Genomic DNA, 12,537 nt, shown 5'->3' on the forward strand with positions numbered 1-12,537 from the left:
AGAGCCATCTCTACTCGTGCCATGCAAGTATGCAACATACCTGCCAGTAGCATCTGAGGACATCGGTAAGAGGTGGGAGTAGGGAATTTGGGGATAGATACTAGTTTAGTTTGAAAAAGCCTCCCTTATTTCTGCTATTCTGATACAAAAGCTGAAGTTAAGAGAAATTAGAGACAGAGGGTCACTAGGTTACTGTGCAGTCTAGGGAAGGGCTGACGAGCACCTCCACTAAAACAATTATCGTCAGGATAAAGAGGAAGAGATGGAGCTGCTAAATCTTCAAATGGTAACAGAAGCATGACCATGAAACTGACTGGGTAGGGCAGCATGAGGAAGAGGGAATCCATGGATCTTTCCCAGATGTTTAATTACAAGTCCTCAAGTATAAAATAAGACTTCAAATCTCAGATTTGATTGTAAAATCCCTATCTGGGAAACACATCAGAAAAAAAAAATAAAGGCCTCAGTGACTAGCATTATGTTTACTAAGGTAGTAAGACTGTTGTTTTCAACCAGCCTTCATAATATGCTGGGTGTTAGGAAAGGGGGTCACAGACCAGACTGATTCAGTTTCAGAATCCAACCTAAGATGTCAATCGCCATAAAAAGAGAAAAGCAATTCTCAATACAATGTAAAACACTGAAATTAAGGAAGATTTTCCATTTTACAGTTGAATTTCTGGCCCCCTACAATTTCCACTCTACCACTACCCCACTGTATCCATCACAGCCATTTGTGCAACCATGATGTTAAAATCCATGTTTTTTGGCAGGCAAGGTCCTGGTTGTAACAGTTTCTAGAAGTGAAAATATAAAATGCCCCATAAGAAAATGATTGGGTTTTTTTAGTGACTAGTTAAAATTGCTCTTCCAAAGGAAGAACTATAAGCAAGAAAGGAAAATGAGAATAGGAAGAGGGGAAAAAATAAAATCTGAAATATACATGAAAAGTTTAGCTTTCTAAGCATGCATAACTGAGAAGGGAATGAGCAAGGATTAAGGAAGTCTCTTCTGCCAGGGCCCCTGCTGGGTGCAACCCTCTACCATCAGCAAGCACAGAGAGGGATAAGCTCAGTTTTCACACAGAGAAGCATCCTGAAATTAGGTGTAGTCATTGGAAGACGCTTGCTTTAAAAGGCGGTGGTTCCAGAAGACTGAAGTTCAAAAACAGACTCTAAATGCATTTGAATAGGAATAAAGCTTCCTGGAGTCCTTTTTTCAGCCGAAGTTTATCAGAATAATAAATATCTTTTATTACAACTCTAAGAAGCACTGATGTAGAATGAGCCACGTTTTTGCCATAGGGTACTGGCTGGCTACCCCAGCAATACTGACTCTAAGCTAAAGGGTCATTACCTGCACAAACGTGAGTGCTGCTTTCTGCAGGAGACACTCGGCATAACAGATTTCGGCATGCATTTCCTCTATTAAAAACAAATAAAATCATATTAAGGAAAATCCCATGTCCGCAATAATAGCTCTGAGATGTTCAGAAAAGAATGGTAGATAAATGAGCCCAAGAGAAACCCAAACACCTAGTGCTCTGGTGCTTCCACAAAAGTAGAATGATGACCTCGGTTCTGACCCTTAGTAAGGTTTTCCCAGAATGTGCAAAATGGTTCAGGGGAGTCATCTTTTGGTCCCATTCAAATATAACCGATAGGAATCAGGGTAGTTGGTGTTAGAGTCCCAAAGCTCACAAGAGGATACAAAAATTTAAAAACACTTAAAAAAAAAAAAAGGAAACCATTTATTTTTTAACTTAACAGTAACATGCAAGTTTAACGCAATTATAACGACTGAAAAAAATTAACTTAAATTTATGAATTCTAGCTTCTAAAATATGAAGGTAAGATAATTGTGGCAACGATTAGACAACATTATTACCCTGAAGAGAAAACAGCAATTCTCCCAAGTCGTAGCTCCTCAAACACAGAAGACAATGTAAAAAAAGTTAGCATAGCACAGTTCAGGCTATTTGGATTGTTGAGATATCTAGCACAGGAACAAAGCACTAACAAAAGGAGCTCTGTAAAGCTATGTGTATCCCAAGGACACGGGAGCGCCTCAAAACACATGTCCTGCATTCCTAAACAATCCATTATACTTGCAGTGATTGGGGAGAAGGGGGGAACCTCTGCATTTTTGCATTTTTGCATTTTAAGAAATCAGCAGATTCCTGTTTTATCCATGAGATACAAATTGGCATTTTATGTTAAGTAGAGGAGCTTCAGGGATTTAACAGCCTGGGTTGGAGGAAAGGCTCTGTCAAGTACTTAGCTGTGGGACCTCAAGAAAGCTAACCTATCTCTCTCTGCTGGTTTCCTCATTTATAAAGACTGGATAGTAATGTCTCTGCTTCACAGCTAAAGACCCTAACGAGTACTACATGCAGAGTTCACTATTCAGAGAGGCACTCAATATATATTAGCTACTTGCACTGCTGCCGTTGGCCCATGTTGTGCTTTTTGGTAAAAGCTCAGAAAACAGAACATTTTTATGTGAAGTAACTGAAAAATAGGGTATTTCTGTATTCATGGGAATTTTGTTGAATCAAGCTGGGTAAGAACTAGTGCTTTATTTCTTTAATTTATACACCAGACCCCCCAACACACACACACACACACACACACACACACACACACAAACACACGCACACTGGTTCTCACAAATTGGTTCAACTTCCTGTCATGTTCACATTCCACAGACTGAATTTACAAAGAAGCAACTATGCAGCTAAGATCCCCCAAGAGCACACATACATATGGGGCCGAACTTGAGGAGTTACGGCCTGTGCACGTTCTGGCACGATAAGCGGGGTCTCAGTTCTTCAAATCACCTCACCTCAAAGTGTGCCTTTGAATTTCTCTCAGCATGTTAAATGGGATAAAAACTGGTAACTTCTATTTTTACAGAATCACCTGAATATCCTCTTCTTACATGCATTGTAGCAAAGTGGGAATTGTTAGGAATTATTCACTTTGCAAGCCTGTTTGGTAACACAGATTGCTGGGGCAGGTGCCCAGGGGTGAATCTGCTGCTTGGAGAGAAACTAGTAGAGGCCAAGGCACAGAGCAAGGGAAACACGGAGCACCCAAGGGTGAGCCTTTGGCTGAATGAAGCACAAGGAGTAAAGGAGCAGCGACCGATGAGTCTGGAAATGTTAAGTCACCAGCTATATTATGGATGACCTTGAATGTCAGAGTCTATCCTTGATTCAGTGGGCAATGGTGAATCCTTGCAGAGATCTAAGCAGAAGGGTGATCTGATCAGGGATATGTTAAAGATGGACCTAAGAGTAGGTAAAGGATGTAACCAGAAGACACAGATAAACCATAAGTAAATCTTCATATTAAATCTCTCTCACATCCTAAACACTATATATATATAAATATCTGTTTTTAAAGGCAATTCGAAAACTATTCAGGGCAATATGCCAGCAACAAGAGAAGAACGGGTGCGTTCTATGTTAAACCCATGAAAAGTTTAATTAAATACTCACTCCTATAGACAACGAGCCACTCAAGGATGTAAATGAAAATTACCAAGAGGAAAAACAAATCACATACTAAAGCTACAATGTTTTGACATGCTCCCTTGAACACAAAGTCTGTTTGGGTTGCAGTGGCAGCCAAACTCATTAGGAATGAAATGCAACTTAATTTATAAAAGTCTTATTTCTTCACTCTGTTTGATTTATATTGGATAGTTTCTTGGTTCTCAAAATTAGCCATTTGGCATTTATGAGTATGTACCGACCAAAACATCGCTTAATTATAAATTCCTTAGTTCATTTAAGGAAATACCTTCACTATGAACTGAAATGTTAGCTAAGCATACCTTTAGATATAAAAGTCTAAATAAACCTGTATTTCAGAATAGGCTATAGTCATGAGTTAATTTATTTTTATTATTTTCTAGACTTTATTTTTAGAGCAGTTTTAGGTTCACAGCAAAATGAGAGGATGGTACAGAGATTTCCCATATATTCCCTGCCCTCACACGTGATAGTTTCTTCCACTACGAACATCCCCCTCCACCCAGCGACACATTCGTTACAATTATGAACCTCCACTGACATATCATGATCACCCAAAGTCCATAGTTTTCATTAGGTTTCACCCTTAGTGTTGCGTGTTCTCTGTGTTTGAACAAATGTATAATGACACATATCCATTGTTATGGTATCACGCGGATTATTTTCACCACTCCAAAAATCCTCTTTGTTCCACCTATTCACCCCTCCACCTGATGCCATGGCAACCACTGCTTAAAATTTTACTGTCTCCACAGTTTTGTCTTTGTCAAAATGTCATATACTTGGAATCATACAGCACGTAGCCTTTTCAGATTGATGTCTTACATTTAGTAATGTGCATTTAAGATCCCTCCATGTCTTTTCACGGCTTGATAGGTCTGCATGTACCACAGTTTATTTACCTGTTCACCTATTGAATGACATTTGGGTTACTTACAAGTTTTGACAATTATAAATAAAGCTGCTATAAACATTTGTTTGCAGGTTTTTGTTTTTGTATGGACAGAAGTTTCAGCTCCTTTGAGTAAATATTAAGGAGAGCAATTGCTGGAACGTATGGCAACAGTATGTTTAGTTTTGTAAGAAGCCGCCAAACTGCCTTCTGAAGGGGCTGCACCATTTCTCATTCCCATCAGCCACGAATGAGAGTTCCTGCTGCTCCACATGCTCGCCAGCACCTGCCGTTGTTGGTGTTCTGGATTTTGGACATTCTAATAATGTTTAGTGGTATCTCATTGTTTTATTTTTTAATGTTTAGTAAAAATTCTCTGCCTATTCCAGATTTTCTAAAGTGTAATGTCCAAAGACATAACAAAAAGATAAGAACACAGAACCATCTATTTTCAAGATGTCTAAATAGAAACAAATCAACATTTCCCACATTCTATGCTCTTTACTACATGCCTACAGGAGAAAGTTTAGGGTACAATGGAAAGAGCTGTGGCTTAGGGAAAGGAGATCAAGTTTGAACCCTGCTCTGCTGGATGGATAATCTTGGGCCATGTGTTTAATATCTCTGAATATTAGCTCCAGGTCTATAAAAAAGAGTTTACACAGATTAGACTGAATAACGCTAAGGAGGGCAAAAGGGACAGTGTCTGACATGAGAGAGTGCTTTTTAAAAATAGGGCATTATTGTTACTTTTTAAATTATTATTATTATTTATATTTATACAAAAATACCATGTTATTCTTCCCGAAACTAAGGTAAAAAAAAAAAAATCTCAAATGTCAACTTTCATATTAAAAAGAGAAAGGGAGGCAGGAGGCGATATGCCACGGGAGAGGAACCATACAGAGGAAAACAGAAAGGAGACTATACATGAAAGAGTCCAATTTCTTTGGGGCCCATTTAATTTCCCATTTACCTGCTTTAGTGGACTTTAGAACTACGAGGCCCAATTTACATAAATGGCTCAAAATGAAAACTACAAAGATATGTTCTACTCAAAATCAAGGGGATAAATAAATTCTTATGGATTCTTACAGGGCAGTTTCTAGAGAAAGAGAAGATGGGCTTTGGCTGTCTAGAATGACAAATGAAGTGCCATTCTGTTCCATAATGGTTTTAAGGCCAGCATTATACCCTTTCAGAACAAGTCCCATAGTCCACCCCCCCCCCATAATCAGTACCCTAGCCTCACATCATGCAAATATTCCCAAGTTCTCCAAAGTCTACAAGTTAATAATAAGGCTCTTCTAAAAAAAAATAAAACTTCATAATAAAGCACATTCAAAAATGTGTCTGACATACACCTGAAGACTAGGAATGACTGACAGTGGTATCCAGAATTGCCCTTGCCTTAATCAGCCACAGCTACAACCACTATTTCATGTTACCTCTTCAAGAGAGTAAGTTTGACAACAACAGCACAGACACGAATTCTCCTTAGATGGGAGAAGTTTTATTCTACAATGGCCACGCCTGAAGGACATCATTTTCTCCTCCACAGGATATCTGGATGCTCTTTTCTTGTAAACAATTCTGACTAGAGTGCATCATTTTTAAACCAGAGCTGATCATGGAACATTTGCCCTAATCTTGGTAGAAACATGAGAAACTGACAACAAAGGAGTCCTTTCCTCCCATCCATCTGCTCAAGACGCTAGAGCCGTTTCTGGATTCTTGACTATTCCTAAATGTCCATATACCAAACATCTTCTATATTGTGAAATATTATCACTGTTTTTCAAGGTATCAAAATTACTTCGCCTTGAAGAAATTTTAATAGCTTGTGAAAAAATAAAAGCTCTCATACATGAATGGTAAGAATATAAACTGAGCTAACTCTTTGAAGAAAAAATAGTGGTACCTATAAATATTAATCATTTTCACATCTTAAGTCCCCATAATTCCACTTTTAGGAATCTATCCTCTGAAATGCTTACAAAAATGCATGAAAACTATGTACAAGAATTTTAGCACAGCATTATTTGTAATAGTGAAAATTTTTTTTAAACCAACTGTCCTTCAATAGAGAAAAAGCAAGTAATTTAAGGAACCCCATCCTACAGAATACTACATAGCTATTAAATAGAATGAAGTACAAACCACATGTATTGGCATGGGAAAATGTCAATATCAAAAAAAATCATGTTGCAGAACAAAACGTACCATGTAATTCTAGGCTTGCGAAAAGTGAACAATACATGAACAACTACAAAAACCTTATGTATATGTTTCTATATGTACACAGAAAACTCTGCAAGGCTTAATAACCAACTATTAACAATGGTTACTTCTGGATGGTATGATGGGGAAGGGAAAAAGATACTCCATTTATTTTATATGATACATTTAGGTACTGAATTTTCTCAGCAGTATCACATTTTAATTTATCAAAGAAAGGGAAAAAATTAACCTTTTAAATATCTCTTACCTTCGGTCATCTGTTCCAATGATCCTCTAGAAAGAAAACTTGAGAAAGATTCTACAACCGTACATTTTTTCCTATATCTGCATAGAATAAGTAGAAAGGGAGAAGGGAAATAGAAAGGAAAAAATAATGATAAATTAGGCTAAATAAATTTTCATTTGATATTCATTTTAGCCACAATCACACCAGAATCACCAAGGTAAAACTCTAAACCCTAAAGTCTGTAGAGCAGAGACCACCCTTTTCAACACTGCTAACTGAACATGTGAGTGGACAAAACCCACACAAACAGTGAACACTAACCCTGCCAAGCACCTTCCCTGACTTCTACAGTTGAAATCAGTATTTCTGCGGTAAGAACCACCACAGGTAAAGAATGGACTTGATTACAATATTTGGAAGTTCTCTCTTCCTGTGTGGGGCTTATAATACAGTTACATGAGGATATAATTTCCCTAGTATTAAAATGCACCGATGCTAACGAAAAGCTTTTGCTAGGGTCTTCCTATCTACTCAGAGCAAAGATTAAAATAAAACTGAAAATCAATCTCATTTTTACCAAGTACATGCTTTTTAAGCAAATATAGCATTCCCTTCTGAAGTTGTAGCATCTCCCACATAGAAAAAGAATGCTCCTTGCTTGGCCTGACTTGATGTGTAGTACCTCAACTCATCTGCCACTGGGAGACCCTTGAGAGGTGCTCACTGTAACCCACTGAAATCTCTCAGCCTTTCTCTGTACCTAAAATTACCAACAAAAGAAAGTAGAAGGTATATAGAAGCCAAGTATTTGGTCAAATGAGAATCACACTATAATTCCTAATAGAAATTTTTTTGTCTCTATTACATAAAATTAAATGAAGCCCCCAAAAAGCTTTGAAGATCAAGTCCTTTCCTACAGCTGTGACCAGCTTCAAACTGTGCTCTCAGTCAAGCAAACTGCATTCTTTTTGTCACATGGACATAAAAGTTTGTAGTCATATCTCAAGTATTTAATTGTGTAGTTCATACTTTTGGCAGGTTTGTAAGGCGTCCTTCATGGCAGAAATACCATTTTGGATGTCCTGTTGCTCGAAGGTCATGATGGCCTGCAACACCACAATGGTACTGTAGCCCAAGGCATGGTACATACTGTTCTTAGCCCTGGGGGCAACATAGGGAATTAGTACATTTCAATACGACTGAGAATCATTCAAGTCTTGTCTGAACGCAATCATGAGAAATCCTAATAAATGCATGTTTTGACCTTCAAAGTGATAATCTTTACTTCTTTACCATAATCACTGTAATAAAACACTCAAGTATCAAGGACTTTCCCATTTAAGCCCACACAGGCAGCACAGAATGTTTCAGGTTGAAGCAGTGAGAGAAGATGCTTTTCTCTGTTTGAACACAAGGGGGCAGCCTGTAGATTCATTTCTTAGGAAATGTTTTAAAGCAAAACAATTTTTCCCAGTCCAACAAGGGGCAGTGTTCGGTCTTTAGCTCTGAATAAGTGCTAAAGTAAAAGCCACTGTAAATATATCTTGTTACAAATTCTGATGTGTTTTTCAAAAGATATAGTCTTCTTTAAAATAATTCTCTCTTCTTCCAGCCAGAGGCCAAGATAAAGCAGGATTTCTGCAATAAACTAGGTTGGCCACAGGGGGCCTTGACCAAAGAACATTTTAGACTCCATATCTAATCTAATCTAATCCCATTATCTGAGATTCCTGATTAAAATTCTTGATAATTCAAGTTATCAAGTTATGAGTGAGAATACAGGACTCCATTAAATATAATACTAAATCGTTTATTCTCATTCCATATTACGTCCAGCTGAGTGTCACTGGCAGAAAAGAAAAAAAAAAGGCGACTTATTTGAATAAAAAAGGAAGGAGACAGCCACACAGGCTGAGAGAGGAGAGACAAAGGAAGGAAAAAGACAGGCAAACAAAGGGAGGTAGAGACAGAGATGGAGACGTCATTGAGAAAAAGGCAAGAGACAGGCAAGGTAGAAGTTGTGAGACAAGTGCTGGAAACAACAAAAATGGACAATATCCTTAGGCTGCGGCTTCATCATCCATTTTAATGTCTGCTCCTAAGCTCTGAAATGCTAATTGAAGAAGATCTTCTAAATCTTAACAGAATTACCAGAGCAGCTTCTCAGTAGGTAAATTAATTTCGAAGATTTGAAGTCAGTGACTGGAGTCATGTCACCCTACTGATCACTCAAAGAAATGAGATTCCCTCTTTTGTGCCCAGCTAACCTACTAAAAAATTATTATATGAGATCTAAGCTTCATCCAAGTAAGTGACTGTGTATGAAGGCACAATGTAAGAGTAAGTATTCCTGTCAAGTTATAGTCACACTGTAGGGTTAAAGACTGTGGTCAAAGCAAGGCCTAGTAAGAAGACTGAGCATAGTTTTTGCTGCTACGTTTTAAAAATATGCAGGTACTCTTAATTAAAATTAAGTTGTTTAACTTGTTTATCACATATATAGGGAATTCCAATAATATTTGTATTATCTTAAATTTTTTAACACTTGAGCTTAGCATATTCTAGTTCTTCTCATTCCCATTTCAAATGAAACTTTTCTCAATTATATTTAAGCTTACCAGGAAATCCATAAAGATATTTCACTGGAGAAAGCAAAATGAAGCTCTACAAAACTACATAAATGACACTATTTGAACAAGCACAGAAATTAAAATATGAGAATCAAAAATTATCTACTGATTAAAGCTGAAAAGACAAAGTTCTTAACAGAATATTAAAACTAACCAACAGCAAAAGGTCTCAGCCAAATATTCAGGTGGAAATACTGGTAAGTTAACTGATAAGCATGACATCAAAGACAGAATCCTCAAAAACATCTGAAAAAAAATATATTTTACCTAAAGGAAATAAAGTTAATTACCATGGTTGAAGCAATTCTAAGGCATCTGTAAATTTGTTGTTTAGAAATAAGTTCAATGCTACTGCACATTCTTCCAGGCCACTCTCGAGATCCATCTTGACTGATGATGACCTAAAGGTCAAGAAAATATATATAGAATTTCTATAGCTCTTAATATTAGCAAGTTGTGACAGGGAGAGAAAGAGTGTGTGTGTGTGTGTGTGTGTGTGTGTGTGTGTGTGCACGCGCGTGCGCGCGCACTCTTTGGAGACAGAAAGACGGGCTAGAATTCTAACTCTGCCACTTAGTAGCAGTGTCTTGAACCTCCTAGAAATAAGCTAGAGAGATGATCTTCTTATCTGTAAAATGGGAACACCACTACCTACTTCAGGGGCTATTTTAAGGATGGAAAAAATGACAAATAATGCTTATAGTGGGCACTCAATAAATGATCCCCCAAAGCCCCATCACTTCAAAGACCACAAAAGTAGGAACTACTTTTATTCATGGGGGAGCAGATACTATTTTGTTTTAGTTGGATTACATAGGGGGGAAAGTGTGTATCAGTGGAAAACTGAACTGTTTAGAGGAGACTCCTCCAGGTTCTTTGCTTTTGATTCTATGGGAGCCGCCTCACAACTCTGAATTGTAAGTAACTGATAAAACTGCAAAGTAATTGTTGTCAATGGACATGTCAATTCTGCCCTGGCAGGTTCAACTGACTTCCCACTAGTGTAAAAAAATCTACTTGTACCTTAATTTGCACCATATAAATTTGTGCTGTTTTCATTTCTCCTTTGAATCTGTTATAACAGCTGCCTGGTTCCTCATTGATCAATGAGTTAAGTAAAATCTTTACCATGTGCTCATTTCTACATCTCTATGAGAGTCATGATTATACCCTTTTTTGAAAATGATGTTAATTATTTGCGATTGATAAAATTTTGCTCTTTAAAACTGGAGCTATCTCTAAAACAGTTTGTGTAACAATTTTGAATAGAAAAATATTTCAGTAAGTAAATAAGCAATTTATTTATAAAAGTACTTAAAGTTTAATTTCCATACATCCAGCCTCTCCAAATTCAATCTTTCAAACATAAAAACAAAATCTCACCAGTTACTCATCTACCAGAAATGAGTCCTGAAGGTTCTACAAGGAACAACTTTTGCCTCTAAGACTTCTCATGACTGGTTCCTTCCTGTTATTCAGATCTCAGCTCAAGAAGCACCAACTCAGAGCTGCTTCACTGACTGGGTCTACCCCATCCTGACTCATATGTTTGTGCCATACCACTTATTACCATCCAAAGTATCCCATGCAGTATTTGTGGACATGTTTGTCTTTGTCTGTCTTTCTTCTCTAAGGCATAAGTGCAATACTGTTGAACAGGTAGGTGGGTGGGCAGTTAGAAACCTCATGCCTAAAGCTTAAAAGCACCTCTACTCTAGAGCAGTGCAGAAATGAGACAAGCTCTTGGCATAGGGGTAGCTGAAGAGCTAAGAATTATAATGGTTACTTTTATGTCAACTTGGCTGGGCTAAGGGATGTCCAGACAGCTGGTAACACATTATTTCTAGGTGTGTCTATGGCTGTGTTTCTAAAAGAGATTGCCCTTTTAATTGGTGAACTGAGGAAAGCAGATGGACCTCCCCAATGTGAGTGCATATCCAATCTATGCAAGGCCAGAACAAAAGAAAAAGCAGAGGAAGGGAGAGTTTGTGTGCTCTCCCTGAGCTGGGATATCCACCTTCCACTCTCTTGTGCTTGAGCCTTCAGACTCACACTGACTGCACCACTGGCTTTCCTAGTTGTGCAGATTCCAGATAACAGATCGTGGGACTTCTCGGCCTTCATTATGACATGAGCCAATGTCTATGATAAATCTCCTCATCTATATATCCTATTGGTCCTGTTTCTCTGGACCAATGTATTCCCTGACAATATGGAACTGCTTTGCCCTTAAGTTTCCAGTAAATGAAGATGTCAAATAATGCTAGAAGTTCACAAACCTATCTCAGGAAAGTTGCTTGATACCTCCCATCAGTCCATCATGAAATTCAGTCAGTGTTACTTCTTAAACATCTCTTGAATTTCTCCTGTTTCACCTCTACTAGCCAGTGTAACCTAGTTGACATTTGCTGCCTGGCGTCCACAGATACATCTTACACTCACTTTCTACCCCTACCCCCCACTCTAATCAAATCTCTACCTAGATTTCATTCAACTAATATTTACTGAGCTCTAACTACATGTTAGGACTCTTCTAGGGGCTGGAAATACAACAATAAACAAGACAATAAGATCCTGGGCTCTCAAGGAGCTTTCATTCTCCTGGGAGTGCAGACTTAGACACGAAGACGAGCAGCTGACTAAGATCATCTCAGACTGGGATGAATGATCTGGGAGAGATTGGTTTGGGAAGATGGGTGGGTTGAGACCCAACATTAATGAGGATGGTCATGGAAAGTCCTCCAAAAGGGTGACCTCTGAGTGTTGTAATATGGAGTCAGCCTTGGCAATATCTAGATTGAGGGGAGGCGGGAATGTGGTGAGCAAGGCAGACAGTGGGAGAAAATAAGGACAGAAAGCAGGCAGAAACCGGGAACCATAGTGACAGAGAGGATGGGTTTTATTCTAAGAACAAAGGAAATTTTTATCTCAGAAATCTCTACTCCCTTTCTAATCACCCTTTCCAGTTTTACCGTCACCTGTTCTCTTAATCGTCACACACCGGATCTCT

General features: G+C 38.1%; 1 protein-coding gene across 1 annotated transcript in view; it reads right to left on the reverse strand.

Moving 5' to 3' along the window:
- Positions 1–12,537, reverse strand: part of TTC39B (tetratricopeptide repeat domain 39B) — a 131,174-nt gene that overhangs the window by 46,847 nt on the left and 71,790 nt on the right. Inside the window, 4 exon segments of the mRNA XM_016157322.2 lie at positions 1,357–1,424; positions 6,919–6,995; positions 7,927–8,058; positions 9,818–9,928. Of these exon segments, the coding sequence (XP_016012808.2) occupies positions 1,357–1,424; positions 6,919–6,995; positions 7,927–8,058; positions 9,818–9,928 (388 nt within the window).

The sequence above is a fragment of the Rousettus aegyptiacus genome, unplaced genomic scaffold (genome assembly GCF_014176215.1).
Source record: "Rousettus aegyptiacus isolate mRouAeg1 unplaced genomic scaffold, mRouAeg1.p scaffold_m13_p_3, whole genome shotgun sequence".
Taxonomy (NCBI): Eukaryota; Metazoa; Chordata; class Mammalia; order Chiroptera; family Pteropodidae; genus Rousettus; species Rousettus aegyptiacus.